This window comes from Suncus etruscus, chromosome 2 (assembly GCF_024139225.1).
Source record: "Suncus etruscus isolate mSunEtr1 chromosome 2, mSunEtr1.pri.cur, whole genome shotgun sequence".
In the NCBI taxonomy this organism is placed as follows: Eukaryota; Metazoa; Chordata; class Mammalia; order Eulipotyphla; family Soricidae; genus Suncus; species Suncus etruscus.
Window position 1 is genome coordinate 20413338 of NC_064849.1, and position 21405 is coordinate 20434742.

The 21405-nt window shown below is 39.8% G+C and overlaps 3 protein-coding genes across 3 annotated transcripts; all 3 read right to left on the reverse strand.

Moving 5' to 3' along the window:
- Window positions 1-792: 792 nt before the first annotated feature.
- Window positions 793-2186, reverse strand: LOC126002083 (eukaryotic translation initiation factor 2 subunit 2-like). The gene is given in 2 exon segments (XM_049769324.1): window positions 793-1862; window positions 1864-2186. Coding segments are annotated over 2 exon segments (1002 nt in total). The 5' UTR covers window positions 2110-2186; the 3' UTR covers window positions 793-1106.
- Window positions 2187-3126: 940 nt separating this feature from the next.
- Window positions 3127-9208, reverse strand: LOC126002098 (nuclear body protein SP140-like protein). The gene is made up of 6 exons (XM_049769340.1): window positions 9169-9208; window positions 7195-7310; window positions 5482-5599; window positions 5132-5203; window positions 4627-4773; window positions 3127-3532 (listed from the first exon to the last, which is right to left on the reverse strand). Exons 1-6 carry the CDS (start codon window positions 9199-9201, stop codon window positions 3452-3454), a joined length of 567 nt encoding a protein of 188 aa, XP_049625297.1. The 5' UTR covers window positions 9202-9208; the 3' UTR covers window positions 3127-3451.
- A 9223-nt stretch (window positions 9209-18431) lies between these two features.
- On the reverse strand, window positions 18432-21405 carry LOC126002108 (nuclear body protein SP140-like protein). Its single transcript, XM_049769350.1, has 2 exons — window positions 21309-21405; window positions 18432-18690 (listed from the first exon to the last, which is right to left on the reverse strand). Exons 1-2 carry the CDS (start codon window positions 21385-21387, stop codon window positions 18536-18538), a joined length of 234 nt encoding a protein of 77 aa, XP_049625307.1. The 5' UTR covers window positions 21388-21405; the 3' UTR covers window positions 18432-18535.

Genomic DNA, 21405 nt, shown 5'->3' on the forward strand with positions numbered 1-21405 from the left:
AGCAAGCAGAGCAAAGCCTCAAGATGTCTGCTGTGCTTAAGAGGCCCAGCAGACTGTAAATCTTAATGATGCTCCTTTTTATGCAATTTCCCTTATTGACCTTGCTGCTTTCAGTATTCTGTCCCTATCTGTGGATTTGTCATTGTGACTAGGATGTGACTCGGGGTCTTTTCTTTAAGTCTCGTTTAGTTGGTACTCTTTGGGCATGCAGGATTTGGTTTCATGCTGTCTTTAGCTCTGGTAGTTTCTTTGTAATGCTGTCCTTGACTATTGATTCTTCCTGGGGATTTTCTTCCTGGGGATTTTCTTCCTGGGTTTCTGGGACTCCAATGATTCTTATGTTGTTTCTGTTGAATTTGTCAAGGACTTCTATTTTCATCTATTCACATTCTTTAAGTATTTTTTCCATTGTCTGATCTTTAAGGTTTTTTTTTTTTTTTTTTTTTTTTTTTTTTGCTTTAAGGTTCTTTTCCAGTCTCTTCTGCTGTATGGAATTCTTCTGCATCACATCTTCAAGCTGATTCTGTCCTTGGCTGCTGTTACTCTGTTGGAGAGACTTTCCCTTGAGTATTTAATTTCATTTACTGAGTTTTTAAGTCCTGTCATTTCAGTTCTGATTTCTTTCTTTGTGTTCTCTTCAGTTTGATCTATTCTTTCCTTGAGTTCTCTTCAGCTTGATTTATTCTTTCTTTGAGTTCTATGAGCATCCTCCATATTACTACTCTAAACTCCTTGTCTGAGAAGTTAACTATGTGGTTGGTACTTTCTGGGTCACCAGAGCTGCCATCTTCATTTTCTTTTTTTTTTTTCACTGTTATAATAACTTTAATTTATCTTGCATCTTACAGAACTCTATGAACGAACGATTTTAAAAAAGCACCTCCTTATCCCATCGTGTTTCTGACAGTTGTTAAAAGTAGGCAATGAGTATGTCAACTGCTTGCAAATCGGCATCTTGCAAGGATATCGGACCAACCAGCCACATGCCAAAGAAGTTGGCAGATTTTCTATCTTGTCTTAATACAATGGTATATCCACTCTGATGGTAAACCTGTCCAGCCAAAACTTCACAACACACTTCGAAAAATCAGTGGTTGATCAGCAAATTAGTTAGCTTTGGCACGGAGCTGTGCTCGCTTGCCTGTGACAGCCTGGAAGCCGGTTTTGATGCTGGCAACAGAGCATCGAGAATGACAAGTTTCGCACTGTAAGAAATAAAGTCGGGTGTCCTTTTGCAGGATTGTGTCTGGTGATCGGCACGTGTGACAGGTGACATATTCCTTGATATATCTTCTCAAAACATTTTCTATCTGTTTCTGCTGGAATCTTCCCTTGATTACAAGCTGGTTATTACCGTCTATAGAACCACTTGTACCCAATTCAGCCAATAAAAATGCAAGGAGATGTTTGGGTTGACGATGTAATAGTTTACAGATATCTGTAAAGTTGACAAAAGAAGTTTTCTTGGTTCCTACTCGAACAACTTGCGGAGGTTTCATCACAAATTTTCTTTTCTCTCCAGCAACCATGTCAGGGTTCTTTTCCCTCATGATGTTAAACACTCGATTCAGTAACTCCTCATATGTGTAGTCTCTTTCTGAGCCTGCCCACGCAGGGCCTGTCTGGTTACTGAATGAGATACCATCATCTTTTTTGCTGTCTTCATCCTCTAAAGCTTCATCTTTCTCTAATATTTCATCTTCATTTGGGAATTTGGCATTCTTCCTTTTCTTCTTTTTATTGCCAAGCATAATGTCAAGGTCATCCTCTGGTTCAGCAGTTTCTTGAACATCACTTTCAATCTTAAGATCCTTTATACCTTCTTCAGCTTCATCAATATCAAATATCTTTTTTGTTTTTTTTCTTCTTTTTCTTCTGATTAAAGAAGTTTAAGTCATCTAGATCATCCGAAGCATCTTTTTTCCTACTGTCTTCTTCATCAGCTTCTACATCTTTGTCCTCAGCTGGCTCTGGTTCCACTTCTTTTGTTTCTGAGGGCTGAGTTTCTTCTGTCTGGGCATCCCCTTCTTCATCTAACATAAAAGGCTTCTTCTTCTTCTTTTTCTTCTTGCTCATAGTAGGATCAAAAATCATCTCGTCCCCCGACATGGCTGCGTCTCGAGCCGGCACGGCGCGGCCTCGTCCAGGCAGAAGGTCCGTCGGTCCGCCCGTCAACAACCTCGTCCGCCGCCGCACTCGGCTCTTGCATCAGCCGCCATCTTCATTTTCTATGCATGCTGTTGTCCTGCATTGTTTTCCCATTGACATGCTTATAGCGTGGTTGGTTTTTTTTTTTTTTTTTTTTTTTGGTTTTCGGTTTTTGGGTCACACCGGCAGCACTCAGGGGTTACTCCTTACTCTATGCTCAGAAATCACTTCGGGCAGGCTTGGGGGACCATATGGGATGCTGGGATTTGAACCACCATTCTTCTGCATGCAAGGCAAATGCACTAGCTCCATGCTATCTCTCCAATCCCTGTAGCATGGTTTTTACTGAGTGTTGTGGTGGGGTTCATGGGCTAAGAGATGCGCGCAGCCATGTAGCAAAGTGGAGCAGCTCCGCTCCTGTTTCCTGGCTTCGAAACTTGATGGGATTAAATTCACTGGGGTCTTGCTTGGCAGTCTCTGGGAAGGATCAGGAAGCTCAAGTTTCTTCTTAGTGCAGTTCAGAAACTCCAAATAAACATTGAGTTTTTAAAAATATCTTTATGTTACAATATGAATAAACCTTCAAAACAAAATGGACAATGAGAATTTCACCTATACAAGGTTTACATACAATATGATCCTGTTTATATATTATTTAGCAATAGGCATTTATTCTTAAAAATAATTTTAATTGAATTTAAATTAAATAAAAATGAGATATAGTTACAATGAGTTCTAAACAAGTCACCAATGTTTTACTTGTTTTCTGGGCCACACCTGGTGCTGTTCAGGGGTTACTCTTGGCTCTTCACTCAGGAATCACTCCTGGCAGGCTTGGGGGAACATCTGAGGGTTGAACCTGATTTTTCTGAGTGAAAAGCAAACACCACCCCCACTATACTATTGCTTAGATCCCAGGTCACCAATTTTAATTAGAGGTAAGACAATTAATAAAATTTCCTTAGAAAAATGAATGGGAAGTGTAATGACAACAGCAACATAAATCTTGGAAAAAGAGCATGATAGATACTATTTGCAGAGGTACAGACAAATGGGCAGTGGTGTTGGGGATGTGGCTCAGTGGTAGTGCACCACCTCCCTTGCATATATGTATGAGGCCCTGGGTTCCATTCCTAGCAGCAAATGGCCCCTCTCCTATATCCATTATCTTTTGGTCCCAAAGACACAATGGTTAGAGGGACTAGCACCTGGTATCCTATAGCTGCTGGGAGTTCTGAAGAACCAGACAGACGTTTGATACATTATAGAAGAAATTTCTCAGACTGGAAACTCTTTTTGCTATTTACTGAATTTCAAATATGGTTTTGAAGTGATTCTCAAATTCTTTTTCCAGTTGATATGCCAGATTGACGATGCTTTCATTCTGGAAATAAAAAAATGATGATAGTCATGATTGTCTTTGGATAATATGGAGTTTTAAGTTTAATCATTCCAAATATTTAGTGAGAATAAATTCAGCTAATATTTAGCTCATATTCCATGATTACTTGATCATTTATTTTTATTTGGGAGACAGAGAAGTCCTGTCAATAGTCTAAATTTTCATCAGAAGAATATTATTTCTTGAATTTATTATCCAACTTATTTATTGGTTTTTGGTCCACACAGTGGTGCTCAGGGGTTTCTCCTATCTCTGCACTCAGTAGTCATTCCTGGCAAGTTTGGGGGACCATATGGAACGCTGGGGACTGAATCTGTTTGGGCCATGTGCACAGCAAGCACCTCACACACTGTGCTATCTCTCCAGCCGCCTAATATCTAATTTTTAAAGTTTTAGTTATTTCCTTTGTGAGCAAGCAAATATTTAAAATGATGCAATAGCACAGAAATGGCTAAGGCAAATAAAATATATCTTTATCCTTCCTTGTCACCCTTAAGGGAATCTTTGTTAACTTTTGGATATAGAATTCAGAAATTCATATCTAAGGAGATTGATTTCCAAGATTCTGAAACCTGAGAAATCTGATCTAGTTCTAGTTGCCTTTAAAATGGCAGGGCTGGAAAGATAACAGAGGGGTCAAGATTTTTGCCTTGCACTCTGACAACCTGGTTTTATATCAGGCATAGCATATGGTCGATCAGTGATCCAGTACACAGTCTGGATTAGCCTCTTGAGCACTGTGGACTGTGGCTCCCAAATGAAACTAAATTAGATATCTACTTCCTTGCAAGGCAGGGGTACCCCACAAAGAAAACCTCTATGTAGAGAGGGCCAACATTTAGATGAGGGTAAACACAGGCAATGGCTCTTATGATTGGTTGTTTCCACTTTATAGTTCTGAATCCTCCCAAAACTTTCACCCACTGGATTTGCCATCTAATGAGTGATTGGCAACTTTGACCTTATCCAAGATGATGGCAAGGTGAGTGAATTAGTAGTAAAAGGGCAGCAGGGGGTGCCATGTGAATGAAGAAACAGAACAAAGAATAAAGGGCAGGGTGGAGGGCACCACTTACCTTGTACATTATCTTGTGATTCTCAATAACGAGGCGAATGTCCGCCACAAACTGTCCCACGTTCAAGTACTCTCTCCCAATAAGATTCCTCTTGATCTTGTTTAACCACATGGGTTTCTTCAAGACCTCACACATCTGATCTCTACTCTATAAAAAAGGCGTGAAAGGACAGGCTGTTAGCAAAGTGACAAACTCCAAATTGGTCTTCCACAGTCTTCTGATCACCCTCCCTCACTAACTGGGTCCTCTGTTGAAATTCTCAGGCCCCCTAAGTGTTGGCATTAGGAGGTGCGCCCGGGATTGCTTTGCTCCTTTTGGATGTGGCAGTCTGCAAAATGTGAGAGAGCAAGCCTTTTGTAGTAAGCTCTTCTTGCAACCCAGACAGCAAAGAGCTGGCTAAGTTAAGATACCCACGAACAAGCAAAGAGAAAGGCCATTTGGATCCCCTGCACTTGCATCACAAATCCGACAGATACCCAGTTCAGGCTTTGTTGTTATTACTTACATAATAAGGTTCTCGGATGAAAAAGGAGCTTTTGGGAAAACTAAATATCTTCAAAAGGAGGAACTTGCATTTCTGCAAAAGAGATTCTGAGTCAGAAGGAATCCAGAGAAAATGAGATCTTAGAGACAGAAAGCATGGCTTCCCAACCTATACACTCTAGGGGGAAAAACAAAAAACAAACGGTTTGGTTTTATTTGTAATAAGGATTTTGCTTTGAGGGTGTGGTATCCTAGCACAGTGAGAAATAGCTCTGTATCTGGGAACCACTCCTCACTTTCTCCAGGCCCCAGTCCCAGCTACTTCTTTCCTGTAAATAGAGAACGAGTCTTCAGGCTGATGTTTTAACTCACCATTTTGTTCACATAATTCATCGGACTTATCAGAACTTCTGATTCCTGATGACACTTATCTGGGGAGAGATTTTCCTGGATCCCCTTTATACAGCAGAAGAGGCAATACCATGGGTCCCTGAGAAGTCAGACAAACAGTGGGTAAAGGGGGGATTTTCTGGGCGTCACCCTGAGACTCTGCTCAGAGAGACTTATTTTTTAGGTTCAAAATATAATCTATCCATAAGCAGTGGTAGCTAGGTTGACAGCCTGGGGAATAAACATTCATTCATCTCAAATCTTGGGTTCCCAGCCAAACCACAGTGGCCTAGACCATGAGTCTTAGTCTGCGAGAGTCAAGCACTGAAAATTAGTACCTGAAGTACTAGGGTGTGGGGCCTTGATGAGCCTTCAGACTAGAGTTCAAGTCAGGAAACCAGCTCTCATTTCTGCACTATGCTGAATAAGTATGGGAAGAAGCTACAGGCATCTTCCTTACTGTCATTGCCACTGGGGTGATACCCAGAGAAGGGGCTGTGGAAATGCTTGAGAAGGAAATTGGCCAGATGCCTTCCACATGGGCTCTTCTCCACTTTCATCACCCTGATTCTATGCTGGGAAACCAGCTGATACCAGTATCCAAACTAGAGAGGCCATTCATTTCACCTTAGTCCTTGGACATGCCAATGCTGCCTTCAGAGTCCATTATAAAGTGCCCATGGCATGAGGATAGTGGAAGCAAAACCTTTCAATAGATGTGGATGAGTTCTTTACTTGACTACAGAGCTTTGCATGGAGCCCCCAAGACAGCAGATATTGATGACCCCTTTCCTTGGATCCTCTGCCCTCAGCAACACTTAGAGAATGCCTTGCCAGTCTCTTGAGTCACCCTGCAAACTATTGCCTTGGACCAAAGATGCATTTCACAAGCAGTAAAATGTAGCCATGGTCTTCCACCCTAGAGATTCAGGGATCTTAGAATGTTCTCTTGGAGCCAGGACAGAAGCCTGAATTTATGGTGGCATGACCTTCTCAAGGCTGAGAACAAGCTCCAAAACTGTTAATCTTGTCATGGTCTACTAGTAGCTGGTGCATATTTTAATACACTAATGTATGGTGCTATCCCTCCATTAAAGAGCACTGGGGATGAGACCTATTTCTGTGAGACACCTAATAACCACATGCAGAGATTTTGTTAACCACAGATCTCCATTGTTGCCTCAGGAGCTCTGGTTCATATTTCTTTTCTTTTTTTTAGAGTTCTTTTTGAAAAAGAATTCCAGAGTAATAGTATAGTGAGTAGGGCATGTGCTATGCACATGGCCAACCCAGATTCTATCATTGGTATCCCATATGGTCCCCCGAGTCCTCTAGGAGTGACTCCTAAACACAGAGCCAGGAGTAACCCCTGAGCAATACTGGGTGTGGCCCAAACAAAAAAATTCTTTTATTGGAGGCACAGTCATTGGGTTTGTGATCATGGATCACTTATAAAGGGACCATACAGGATACTGGTAATCGAATCTGGGTAGGCTGCCTGTAAGGAAAGTGCCTTACATGTTGTACTATCATTTTGGCTTCTCTAGATCATATTTATGGATCTTTCTCCCAACATAGCCACACACATAAAGCCACACATGCTTCAAAGGCTGGCTCTGCATGGTGGAGCAGAAACTTACCTTGTAGAATCACTCTGCAAGAAAGAAGGGAAAAAGGGCTCTGGGTCTCACCAACCTTTTACGATTGATAGGATGGATGTGACATTTTTCATGAAAGGATCTTGGACAAGAATCACAGCAAAAGAGTGTTCCACTATTGCCACACACCACACATATATTTGAGTTTTCTGGCTAGAAGGGGAAAGAAGGTGGACATCATTGGTATTTGTGAAGCACCAGAAGGCATGTAGAGACTTCACAATGCATGGCTTTGACTTGTACCCACATGGCAACTGTCTTCCTCTATCCTAAGGGATCAACACTGGTAGATTTTGAAAGAAGACTCTGGTCTGTAGGAAGCTCAGGAGGAAGTAGTAGGTATTAGATTATAAGTTTTTTTTGTATAAGGCTAGAACAATAGTACAGTGGATAGGGCATTTGATTTGTAATCAGCTCACTCAGGGTCAATACCTGGTATCCAGTATGACACTGAGCGCCACCACGAGTGATTCCTAAGTGTAAAGCCAGGAGTAGCCCCTTGGAAGTACTGGGTGAGGTCCAAAAACAATCAAAAAGGAAGAAGACAAAGATCTGACACAGAATGGCTGGCAGATTAGCACAATAACAACAAAAATAATGAGTTCAAGATCATCTAAAAACTTTCTTATCCTGCTGGGAAAATTTGACTCAGGGAGTACAGACAGGGTCTTATCTCAGTGTCTTCATTGCTTCATGTAAAGGTTCCCAAAACTTATTTGGCTACCACTCTCTTTTCAGAAAGAAATTAATCAGTGTCCCTCTCCACCTCAGAAATATAGAATTTAAAACTGAGCAAACAAAAAGTTGTAGTGACACAGTTCCAAGAAACTGAGGCAGACAGACAGAATGGCAGAAGGGTCTGCTTTGTGACTCTGAAGAACCACTTTCACACACAGGTCAGTGTGCCCAAGAAAAAGAGAAGTACCAGAATAAGGGACCTACAGTCACAGCAGACCACACAGTTTCAGTTTTTAGGTGATAGCATAGTGGTAGGACGTTTGACTTGCACACGGCTAACCCAGGATAGACGCCAAGTCAGGAGTGATTTCGAGCACATAGCCAGAAGTAACCCCTGGGTGTCACTGGGTGTGGGCCCCAAACAGAAAAAAAAACCCACAGCAGTTTTTATAAAAGATGATAAAAGACAAACAAACTAAAAGACTTGCCACTTTGTTTTTAGGATCCTTATTTAGAAGGTTGTGATGTCTTGTAGAAGGTTGTGTAGTCTTGTAGTGAGGACACAACACTAGCCACATTGACTATTTTTAAGCTTTTAGGGGATTTGATTGAGGATCTGTAATTTACAATATGGCCTATGACTTCCTATGCACATAATTTAAAATAGCACATGCCTAACTATAGATAACTGGGTCAGGATATTGTATATATATATATATATATATATATATATATATATATATATATATATATATATATACACACACACACACACACACAGTGAAATGCCATGCAACAGTAAATTAAACATCATTTACTTTACCAGAATATGGATGGAACTAAAGGATATCATGTTGACTATATTTATTCCCAGATATTTAGATCTATTTCTTTAGTCTCATCTTTGAGATTCACAACCCTTCCAATCCTACTTTCCATCATCTCTAGTATTTAAAACCCACTATGCCTCCCATCTCAGTCTTCGTTTTTCTGATTCTAATGAACTCATCTCTTCTGCTTCCCATATTGCCATGTACCAGGAACTTAGAAGTAAACTGGGGTTCCTTCCTTTTGCCATCCAGCTACCCAGCTCTTCAACTTGTCCCACTGATTCCTATTTTCAAACATCTCACCCTACTTTCTGTGAGGTCTATGGTTACAGAGAGGCAGAAGCCCTACTGACAAGGCCATCTCATTAGTCAAAGCAAAGTGGCCTCTTATCTGGATTGAGTCATAATAGTCAGAATATTATCAGAGAAGCAAGACAATGGCACAGATGCAAATTAAGGGGGCAAGGTCTGTTCAGGGGTTACAGATGGAAGCAAGAACTTACACAAGGGTCGTATAAGGCATCCTGGAAAGACATCTGTGTTATCCTCTGAAAAGAGAAAAAGGATGGAATGACAACAATGAAGGTGAGTTTTACTGAGACACACAGTTAAGTTAGCCTTCATTATGTAAGGGATTCATGCCATATGCACTTTATGTAAATATTTCTTTTACATCTGTTTTTTGGGGGGTTTATAGATGTAGCTGGAAAATGAAACAAGCAAAAAGGCATTCAGTTATATGTCATAGCAATTTGGCTCCATCAGTTCCAGTCCTGGCTCCAGGGTAACAGGATGCTTCTGGTTAAGAGTTATTTTTTCTCTTTGAATTCAAGAATCATACTCTTGATGTGTTTATCTTATTTTAAAATCTATTAAAAGAACATTTAATTTTATTTGGTTTTGTAATGGGGCCTAAGCACCCAGTGGTGCTTAGGACTTACTCCTGGCTCTGTGCTGCGGGGTTACTACTAGCTCTGTGCTCAGAGGTCACTCTTTTCAGTACTCAGGGCATATACATTGTACCAGGGGTTGATCTGGGATCAGCACATACAAGGTATGTGACTTAAACCTTGTACTATCTTCCATGCTCCACAACATTGTATTTTAATATCAGAAAAAGTTAAAGTACACAGCATTAAAATCAACACTATGGTCATTTTATCACTAAAAGTCCCAAATTTCTCTCTCATCAAAAAAATTAAATTCCTCTATCCAGTGTTACTTGGCCATCATGCTCCTTCATTCTGCTAACCACAAATTGGTATTATCATCATAAAGTTATTTTTAATCTTACTTAGGCCATCTTTTTTATTTCTTTATATGTGAAATGAAGTTATATGACATTTTTGTCTTTCTTTTTCTGACTTAATTCTCTAAGACCAACACCCCAGAATAATCATTCTTTAAAAAAATAGCAAAATTTAATTTTTTATTTTGAATAACTGAGTAATATTTAATTGTATATATAAATCATGTCTTTTTTAAAAAACTTTATTTATTTATTGATTGATTAATTGGTTCTGGGTCACACCCAGCGGTGCTCAGGATTTACTCCTGGCTCTGCACTCAGAAATCGCCCCTGGCAGGCTGGGGGACCATATTGAATGCCAAGAATCAAACAGGGTCCTTCTCAAGTCAGGTTGGTTGCATGCAAAGCAAGCGCCCTACTGCTGTGCTATCTCTCCAGCTCCTAAATCACGTCTTCTTAATTTATTCATCATTTGATGGACACAGGTTTTCTTATGGTTCTTGGCTATTGTAAACAATGCTGCAATGACATGAGAGTGCATGCATCTCTTCAACAGCTCAATGGGACAGAGCAAATGCTTTGCATGCAGGAAGGCTGAGTTCCATTATGGAACTGCATTTGGTTTCCTGAGTACTTCTAGGAGCAACTACACAGGCAACTTAGGAGTTGCCCCTGAGCACACCAAATGTGACTCCCCAGAACCCCCCCCCCAAAAAAAACCACAATATAGTAATTCTAGGACAAACATTCAGAAGTGAGGTAACTGGATCACAAAGAATATCTATTTTTTAACTTTTGAGGAATCCCTCTTTTGCTTTCAATACAATCCCACTAACGCTATACAGGTTTCTTTCTTTCCATTTCTTTCCTCTCTAATGCATGTGCTGTTTTTGTTCTGGATAGTAGTCTTTGTCAGAGATGTAAGTTGTCATATCTCATGGTGATTTTCATTTGCATTTCCTTAATCAAAAGTGCTGATGGGGGCTAATGGGGTTATAGATCATGTAATAGGTAGGGCACTTGCTTTGCATATAGTCAACCTGGGTAAATCCCAGGAACCACATATGTTCCCCTGAGCCTGCCAGGAGTTAGGGTTAGGGTTAGGGTTTCCCTGAGTTCAGAGCCAGGAACTAGCCCAGAGCACCATTAGGCTTGTGACCCAATATCCTCCACCCCTGAAAGAGAGCTAATAAACATCTTTCCATGTGTTTGTGGGTCATTTGCCAGTCTGCTTTGATGAAGTGCCTGCTCTGTGGGGTAAACTTTGCTCCATTCCTATTAATCTTTAAACTTCGAGCTCCGCCTCTCCAAAAAAACAAAGAAAACAATAAATGATGCAAAGACTGTAATCACTAACTATGTCCATTCACAATCATGTTTTAATAACTTCAGTTGTAATCTTTTATGCTTACTTTTAAGAGATATTCTCTATCTCTTTCTAAAACAGTCATAAAAGGTCAATTCCAACTCACTATCTATTTGTAAGAATTATTCTACTCTCCATGTCCAATGGTTATATGTCCCAAGAATCTCTGGCCTCACACACTATATCTATTATAGCAGCAAGTACTAAGTAAGTACTAAGTACTTACAAAATCAAGTCATCAAAGTCAATTTATTTAAAAATATATAAGACCAGAGAGATGAAAAACCAATCATGTGAGAAACAAGACACTGCAGGTAGCCCTGCGATACTTACCCTTTTTTTGGTTGTTGGTGGGTTTGGGAGATGATTTTCCTGAAAGAGAATCAGAATTGATGCTGTGATGTTTGTGAACTTACTATTTCCAGCTTTCTCCCAGGTATTTCTCGTTAGCAACCCTAATTCAAAGCATCTTTATGAAAAACAACCACTCTCCCCAAGTCATTGACATACTTTTCTCTAGAATTCAGATTCATTTAAAACAAGCTTTAAGCCTACACCTCTCTCTTGCTCTCCTTGTAAAGTCTTGCTAGGATTTTCATCTCAATCTCTTCTAAAGTTCCACTTCCTTTCTATTTCCCCCTGGGCCTCTATAGCTTGAGTCTTTATACCTTTCTATAGGTTTCCTTTCACTCTAGCAAAGCAATAAAGTGAGGTTTCAGAGATTTTAGAGAATATGAGTGTGAGCTGAGAGTATGTGGGGATATTTGACAGATGGTCAGTGAAAGTCATTTGAAGTTTCTATGCTTTTAGGTTTTCTACCCTCCAATCCATCTTGCCTCCTATGAGTACATTTTAACTTCTAAATATTATTCTAAAGCACCATTTTGCCAAAATTAAGTGAAGGAAGGGTTCAGCCTTCTGGTTTTAAAATTGAGACTTCTGCCATGAGCCCAGCTAATGTATCAAACTATATGCCTCACAGCTTCCTGAAAAATCACAGGGAGGATATTCTTTTCTTTTCTTTTCTTTTTTTTTTTTTGGTTTTTTGGGCCACACTCGGTGGAGCTCAGGGGTTACTCCTGGATCGGCTGCTTTCAAGGCAAACACCGCTGTGCTATCTCTCCGGCCCCTCAGGGAAGATTTTTCATGCCACAATCTCTCTGCTAAATGTTGTTCCTCTATTTTCACTTGTTGGGACTTTACTTTTATTTTTTTAATTTTTGAAATAATTTATTTAAACACCGTGATTACAAACATAATTGTAGTTGGGTTTCAGTCATAACAACCTTCACCCATGCAACCTTCCCATCACCAATGCCCCCATCTCTTCCCTCTCCCCTCCCCCTGCCTGTATTCGAGACAGGCTTTCTACATCCCTCACTCACTGACATTGTTATAAATAGTTCTCAGCATAGTTATTTCTCTAAGTGCACTCACCACTCTTTGTTGTGAGCTTCATATCTTGAGCTGGTCTTTCTGGCCCTCATCTCTGGGAATTATTTCAAAGTCTTTAATTTTTCTTAAAACCCATAAATGAGTGAGACTATTTTGTGTGTGTCTCTCTTCCTCTTATTAATTTAACTCAGCATAATAGATTCCATGTACATCCATGTATAGGAAAATTTCATGACTTCATCTCTCCTGACAGCTGCATATTTCAGTGTGTATATGTACCACAGTTTCTTTAGCCATTCATCTGTTGAAGAGCAACTTGGTTGTTTCCAGAGTCTGGCTATATTGTAAAAAGTGCTGCGATGAATATAGGTGTGAGGAAGAAATTTTTGTATTGTATTTTTGTGTTCGTAGGGTATATCCCTAGGAGTGGTATAGCTGGATTAAATGGGAGCTCCATTTCCAGTTTTTTTAGGAAACTCCATTTTGTTTTCCATAAGGGGTGGACTAGATGGCATTCTTACCAGCAGTGAATGAGAGTTCCTTTCTTTCCACATCCCCACCAGCACTGATTGTTCTTGGTCTTTGTGATGTGTGCCAGTCTCTCTTGTAAGATCGTACCTCATTGTTGTTTTGGTTTGCATCCCCCTGATGATTAGTGATGTGGAACATTTTTTCATGTGCTTTTTGGCCATTTGTATTTCTTCTTTCACAAAGTGTCTGTCTGTTCATTTCTTCTCCCCATATTTTGATGGGGTTAGATTATTTTTTCTTATTAAGTTGTCAGTATGTCTTAGATATTAGCCCCTTATCTAATGGGTATTGGGTGAAAAGCTTCTTCGATTATGTGGACGGAAATAAATAAATGAGTGAGAATATTCTGTGTGTGTCTCTCTCCCTCTGACTAATTTAACTCAGCATAATAGATTTCATGTACATCCATGTATAGGATAATTTCATAACTTTATCTCTCCTGATGGCTGCATATTTCAGTGTGTATATGTACCACAGTTTCTTTAGCCATTCATCTGTTGAAGGGCAACTTGGTTGTTTCCAGAGTCTGGCTATAATGTAAAAAGTGCTGCGATGAATATAGGTGTGAAGAAGGGATTTATGTGGATGGCTTTTGTATCATAGTCATTAATTCCTTTGAGGTGCAGAAGCTTCTCAGCTTAGTATAGTCCCATTTGTGTATCTCTGCTTAGACCTGTTTGAATAGTGCTGTTTCTTCCTTTCCATTTCCTCATGGGCCTCTATAGCTTGAGTCTTTATACCTATCTATTGGTTTCCGTTCACTCTAGGCAAGCAATAAGGTGAGGTTTTAGGGATTTTAGAGAATATGAGTGTGAGCTGAGAGTATGTGGGGGATATTTGACAGATGGTCAGTGAAAATCATTTGAAGTTTCTATGCTTTTAGGTTTTCTACTCTCTAATCCATCTTGCCTCCTATGAGTACATTTTAACTTCTAAATATTATTGTAAAGCATAATTTTGCCAAAATTAAGTGAAGGAAGGGTTCAGCCTTCTGGTTTTAAAATTGAGACTTCTGCCATGAGCCCAGCTAATGTATCAAACTATATGCCTCACAGCTTCCTGAAAAACCACATGGAGGATCTTCATGCCACAATCTCTCTGTTAAATGTCTTGTTCCTCTATTTTCGCTTGTTGGGACTTTACTTTTATTTTTTTATTTTTTAAATAATTTCTTTATTTAAACATCCTGATTAAAACATATTTGTAGTTGGGTTTAACAGTCTTCACCCATGCAACCTTCCCATCACCAATGTCCTCATCTCTTCCCTCCCCCTTCCCCCTGCCTGTATTCGAGACAGGCTTTCTACATCCCTCACTCACTGATATTGTTATGATAGATCTCAGCATAGTTATTTCTCTAAGTGCACTCACCACTCTTTGTTGTGAGCTTCATATCTTGAGCCGGTCTTTCTGGCTCTCATCTCTGGGAATTATTTCAATTAGGTGTGAAGAAGGGATTTTTGTATTGTATTTTTGTGTTCCTAGGGTATATCTCTAGGAGTGATATAGCTGAGTCAAATGTGAGCTCAATTTTCAGTTTTTTGAGGAATATCCATATTGTTTTACATAAGGGGTGGACTAGATGGCATTCCTACCAGCAGTGAATGAGAGTTCCTTTCTCTCCACATCCCCACCAGCACTGATTGTTCTTGGTCTTTGTGATGTGTGCCAGTCTCTGTAGTGTGAGATGATACCTCATTGTTGTTTTGATTTGCATCTCCCTGATGATTAGTCATGTGGAACATTTTTTCATGTGCTTTTTGGCCATTTGTATTTCTTCTTTCACAAAGTGTCTGTCTGTTCATTTCTTCTCCCCATATTTTGATGGGGTTAGATTTTTTTCTTATTAAGTTCTGTCAGTATATCTTAGATATACTTATCTGATGGTTCTTGGGTTAATAGCTTCTTCCATTTTGTGGGTGGCTTTTGTATCCTAGGCATTATTTCCTTTGAGGTTCAGAAGATTTTCAGCTTAATATAGTTTCATTTGTGTATCTCTGCTTAGATTTGTTTGGATAGTGCTGTTTCTTCCTTGAAGATGCCTTTAGTTTCAATGTCCTGGAGTGTTTTACGTAAGTGCTGTTCTATAACATTATGGTTTCAGGTCTGATATCAAGGTCTTTAATCCATTTGCATTTGACCTTGGTGCATGCTGTTAGCTGGAGGTCTGAGTTCATTTTATTGCAAGTGGCTGACCAGTGTGCCAACACCACTTGTTGAAGAGGCTTTCCTTGCTCCATTTTGCATTTCTTGCTCTTTAATCAAAGATTAGTTGATTGTATACCCGAGGAGCATACTCTGAATACTCTAGTCTATTTCACTGATCTGAGGGTCTGTCTTTATTCCAATATCATGCTGTTTTAATGACATTGCTTTGTAATACAATTTAAAGCTGGGAAAAGTGATGCCTCCCATATTCATTCAAGGGTTGCTATAGCTATTCTTGGGTGTTTATTGTTCCAGATGAATTTCAGGAGTGTTTGATCCACTTCTTTGAAGAGTGTTTGAAACTCTTCTTTGAAGAATCCATAGAGGGATTGCACTAAATCTGTACAATGCCTTGAGGAGTTATTGCCATTTTAATCATGTTAGTCCTCCCAATCCATGAGCAGGGCATATGCCTTCATTTCCACATATTCTCTCTTATTTCTTGAAGCAGGGTTTTGTAGTTTTCTTTGTATAAGTCCTTCACATCTTTAACTAACTCCTCAAGGCATTGTACAGATTTAGTGCAATCCCTCTATGGATTCTTCAAGAAGGCAAACGCCTTACCTCTATGCTATCTCTCCAGCCCCATGGTCATTTTCTAATTCTAAAAGCTGTGTCATTAAGCTTTTTATATAGGCCCCTTCATCCTTTCTGATGTGTGCTTGCAATGCTATAAAATTTCCTTTTAGATTGCTTTTGTTGTGTCCCATAAATTCTGACAATTTGTGTCTTATTGTCATTTGTTTTCATGAATGCTTTTTAATATCTTTATACAATTTGATTACAAACATGGTTGTAGTTGGGTTTCAGTCATATAAAGAACACCCCCCCCCTTCACCAGTGCAACATTCCCATTACCAATACCCCAAATCTCCCACCTCCCTATCCCCCACCCTCTGCCTATATTTGAGATAGGCTTTCTTCTTCCCTCATGCATTCACATTGTTGTGTTAGTTGTCAGTGTATTTATTTCTCTAACTGTACTCACCACTCTTTGTGGTGAGCTTCATACCTTGAACTGAACCTTCTAGCCCCCTTCTCTATTGTCTCTGAGAATTATTATAAAAATTTCTTTTATTTTTCTTAAAACCCAGAGATGAGTGATACTATTCTGTGTCTGTCCCTTTCCCTCTGACTTATCTCACTCAGCATAATTGATTCCATGTACATCCATGTACAGGAAAATTTCATGACTTCATCTCTCCTGATGGCTGCATAATATTCCATTGTGTATATGTACCACAGATTCTTTAGCCATTCATCTGTTGAAGGGTATCTTGGTTGTTTCCAGAGTCTTGCTATTGTAAATAGTGCTGCATTGAATATTGGTGTGAGGAAGGGATTTTTGTGTTGTATTTTTGTGATCCTCTAGGGCAGGGGTCTCAAACTCAATTTACCTGGGGGCTGCAGGAGGCAAAGGGGTGAGGCAGGGCCGCATAAGGAATTTCACACAAAAAAGGGGGGGACAGAGGGCAGGAGCAGCGGAAATGACGTCTGTGCCAGGCACAAAGTATTCACGATTATTTGCTTACTGAATATTCGCAATAAAAAAATCGCACTAGTAAGAAAAAGAATCGCAAAAAATCGCATTAAATGAACGGAACTGCTTGGGGTATGCGAATGTTTAATGTGATATTTTTCTTACTAATGCGATTTTTATTGCGATTATTCGGTAAGCGAATAATCCTGTATAGTGAGATATCTGAAGGCCAGCCGCGGGCCACAAAATGTATGGAGGGCCGCAAACGGCCCGTGGGCAACGAGTTTGAGACCCCCTGCTCTAGGGTATATACCTAGGAGTGGTATAGTTGGATCATATGGGACCTCAATTTCCAGTTTTTTGAGGAATCTCCACATTGTTTTACATAAAGGCTGCACTAGATGGCATTCCCACCTTGATTTGTTTTTTGATTTCATCTCTGACTCACTGGTTGTACGGTAGTGAATTGTTTAGTTTCTAAGCATTAAAAGTTTTCTTCTGTGTTTCTTTGTAGTTCACATCTAATTTCAGTGCCTTGTCAGTGAAAGTAGTTTGTACAATTTCTATCCTCTTGACTTTATGGAGATATGTTTTATGGGCCAGAATGTGGTCTATCCACATGGAGAATGATCTATGTGCATTGGAGAAGAATGTATATCCAGATTTCTGGGGATGGAGTGCTTGTATATATCTACTAATCCACTTTCTTACATTTCTCTTTTCAGAGCTAATATATTCTTGTTGGGTTTCAATCTGGTTGATCTATCAAGGGGTGTCAGGGAAAGTGGAACTTTAGTTTTAAAACCTGATCAGTTCAGGTCACAATGGTGGTGGGATTGGTGTTTGAATATTTAATGTCTAAGATGACTGTGTCACAATAAACCTAGGGGGGAAATGCTCAAGACAAATTATTCCATAAAATCATGCTCAAGTTTAAAGCTCAACACCTTCCTTGAGCTCTGGGACCTTGCTACTAATGCTCTGCAAAGAGATGTTAGTTAGAAAGCTAACATGCTCTTCTAACCTGTCCTTGTAAATGTTAAGCCTTTCTATTTAGGGATACAATTATTGCCTGTGAGACTTTTGATGGATCAGGGCAGATATCTACTGAGTAAATATTTTTCTAATCTATAGAGGACATAAGGAAGGATGGGGAGGGGCATGTGATTTAATAGAGACATAGGTCCATCTGGGGCACACCCAGTTCCTATCTTCTCCCACCTCAGAGATCTTGTGGAAGGACCAGCATAATTAATTTAAAATAAAATTATACATATTTTCTTTCAAAAGGAATAATGTTGGCATCTTGTGCAATCCAGGAAGCATCTGGCATAGTTCATTACTTTCAGATACACAATGGGTCAATATTACTTTAAATGTTGTTCCTCCCACACTTTGACTTCCTCCCTCCTGCAACATTCAATTATGTTCCCATGACCAGAGGAGGCTGTTATTTGTGCAGCATAAGAGTGCCCAATTTGTTGCAAGACCTGCAAAAGGATGAGCTCAGGTGCTTAGAGGGCTGATTTACAATAAGTGCCAGGCAAGACAATATCTGGGCAGAAGGTTAGTCCTACTGTGTGCATTGAGAGTTGGCCTGGGTTACTGAATACAGGAATTCTGCTCATATTTAGTTTTTTTCTACAGTACCTGAATCAGATCCTTTAGGGTCCAGCCTCCGCAGCGCACAGAAAGCCGCCAGTTCTTGCTTTTTCCCATCCCTCCTTTAATTTCAAAATCTCGTAGAGTGAGCCACGTTTTTTGGTCTTCTGACAGTATACACAGGGCCGAGGATCCTGCAAGATCAAGATAAACTGAGAATCCCTGATCTCCAGGGAGTGACCCCAAAGCAATAACATGGAATCCTGACCTCCCATTACATGGATCTGGATCTACCATATGGGCTTCAGGAGCCCCTAAGTTGAAAGGTGAGGGCAGAAAAGGACATCTTTCCATGTGTGCTAATTCTTTGGCTTTGGTTTCTGTGCAATTAGAAGAATTATAATGGCCACCAACATTTACTTTGAAAAAGCTTATTATTATTATTATTAAAATTAGTCTGTTTCTAAAGAAAGGCCAGGAATATTCTTTCCATTTATTTATTTATTTATTTTTTTTAGAAATGTGGGATCATATGAGATTAAGTCAGAGGAAGCAGATAAGGGCAGAGAGGTGGCTATGTGGCTTTGGTCACAACCATCTCTGCCCCAGCTTGTACAGTGTAAATCAGAGTGAATTATATTTTGGATGCATGCAGAGTTTATGTTACAAGTAATTATGGTGAGAATGGAGAGGTAGGACAGGGGGTAGGAGAGTCATACTGCAACGACTCTGGTTCAATCCCTAGCACAATAAATAGTCCCATGAATACCTACAGGAGAAACCTGTGAGCTTTAAGCCAGGAGAAAGTCTTTTTTTATTTTAATTTTATTGTCTATGCATTTTACATTTTCTAAACTTTCTTTTTTTTTTAAAAAATATTTTTATTTAAACACATTGATTACAAACATAATTGTGGTTGGGTTTCGGTCATGTGAAGAACGTCCCCCTTCACCAGTGCAACATTCCCATCACCAATGTCCCAAATCTCCCTCCCCACCCCACTTTTGAGCACAGAGTCATGAGTAGCCCTTGATTATCACTAGGTATAGCTCCCCATAATCTCAAGTAAAATAATTATAGAAATATTATTGAGGGGGGAAATTAAACTACACATAAGCAATGTAGTCATGGGGTAAACATGGATAGTTGTTGGTATGAGGAAAATTAAATTATACATAAGCAATATAGTTGTGGGGGTAAACAGTGACAGTTGTTGATACTGGAAACCTTTCATCCATATGCCAATCATAATTAAACATTCATATTGTTCTCTAGTGGAATTTGCAAAATATTTTATACATGTCATCTCATTTTTTCTCTCCATGATATGGCAAGCAAGTTTTATTTATTTATTTAATTTTTGATTTTTGGGTCACTCCCAGCAGCACTCAGGGGTTACTACTGGCTCTATGCTCAGAAATAGCTCTTGGCACGCTTGGGGGACCATATGGTATGCCGGGATTCGAAACACCGACCTTCTACATGAAAGGCAAACGCCTTACCTCCATGCTATCTCTCTGGCCCTGCAAGTTTTATTTTTAATTAAAATTTTCATTTTGGGGCCACACCCAGCAATGCTCAGGGGTTATTCCTTGTTCTGCACTGAGGGATCACTCCTATGGTGCTTGGGGGACCATATGGCATGTCAGGAAACCAACCCTAGTGTCCCATGTACAAGGCAAGTGATGTACAATCTCCTGGACCCCAAAGTGTTATTATTATTATTATTATTATTATTATTATTATTATTATTACCATTTTTCAGAAGATGAGGTTAAGGATGAGAGAGGTTAACTTGGACAGAACAGATACATGGAATCCCAAGTTATTTTTGGTTAGCACAGGCTGTAGAGATGTTACAGGACTGTGATGGTTGTTGAATTTCTCAACTGTGCACCTTTTTTTAACCTGGAATAAAATGCTTCCAAGGTGCTCTATGGGCAGCATGGTAAGGAGTGAAGATGTTTTGGTAGAATCATATTTGTGACTCTTGGTCAATATTCAGTGATGCTCAGGGCTCCTGGCTTTGTGTTCATGGACCACTCCAGCTGGTGCTCAGGGGACCAGACGCAATGCTGGGGATTAGAACTGGTTCAGCTCCATGCAATGTAAATATCCTACTCTCTGTATTATCTTTCCACCCCACTGTTTATGGATTTCAAAAGCTTGGCAATGCTATCTTTACTCCAACTTATCTCTTAAGAGGTGCAGAAAGGAGTTCAGAGAGCAGAAAGTTCCCAGATGTCAATCTTAGGTCTGCTAGCTTGCAGTGCTGACCAAGTGTGGTATCTGAAAACATATCCTTCTTTGAGGGAAGAATTCCACAAACTTAAAGGTGTGGATCCACTGGTTTTTTTTTTTTTTTTCGTTTGTTACAAATGATATGGTTTATGCTAAGCACCTGACCTGCTTTATTTCTGGGACTTGTGAATTTTGTCTTATGTAAGCATGATACATAGTGACATGACAGCTGGTTGAAAATCCAGGACTCAGGGCTCAGGGCTGCTTTCCCAGACTCAGATTGCAACATACTGCTCCAGTGTTGCTGCTGGAGTATTAAGTGCATTCTCTCGGACTCCAGCAGTACATAAATTTGCCCTGGTATTCTTTGGACTTTGTCCCACATGCTCTTCTATTTGGCTCATTTTGCCTTTTGGTGTAGTCAACCAGCCACAGATTTGCCATATGCTGAGGCTCACCAGCCCCCACTGGTGGATCATCAAACCTGGGGATGGTCTTGAAGCCCCCCAACACAGAGTCATCCACACAAATGTTTTTCATTTGAAAAAACAGAGAAGACCATGAAACCCACCTTTCTGCATTTTCTCCTTGTACAAAGTTCCCTTAGCCTGGCCACAGGTCACGGGCAGCTCAGGAAGTTCAAAGTTCATGTTTAAGTCTTTGGGAAC

What these genes read in the sequence shown, in the direction of transcription:
- LOC126002108 (XM_049769350.1), bottom strand. Translation starts at nt 21,387, where the DNA reads ATGAACTTTGAACTTCCTGAGCTGCCCGTGACCTGTGGCCAGGCTAAG. An exon ending in CAAGGAGAAAATGCAGAAAG is followed by an intron (nt 18,691 to 21,308) that starts GTGGGTTTCATG and finishes TTGATCTTGCAG; the next exon opens with GATCCTCGGCCCTGTGTATA.
- LOC126002098 (XM_049769340.1), bottom strand. Translation starts at nt 9,201, where the DNA reads ATGTCTTTCCAGGATGCCTTATACGACCCTTGT. An exon ending in CATCCTATCAATCGTAAAAG is followed by an intron (nt 5,600 to 7,194) that starts GTTGGTGAGACC and finishes CTGACTTCTCAG; the next exon opens with GGACCCATGGTATTGCCTCT. An exon ending in TCATCCGAGAACCTTATTAT is followed by an intron (nt 4,774 to 5,131) that starts GTAAGTAATAAC and finishes CCTTTTTTATAG; the next exon opens with AGTAGAGATCAGATGTGTGA.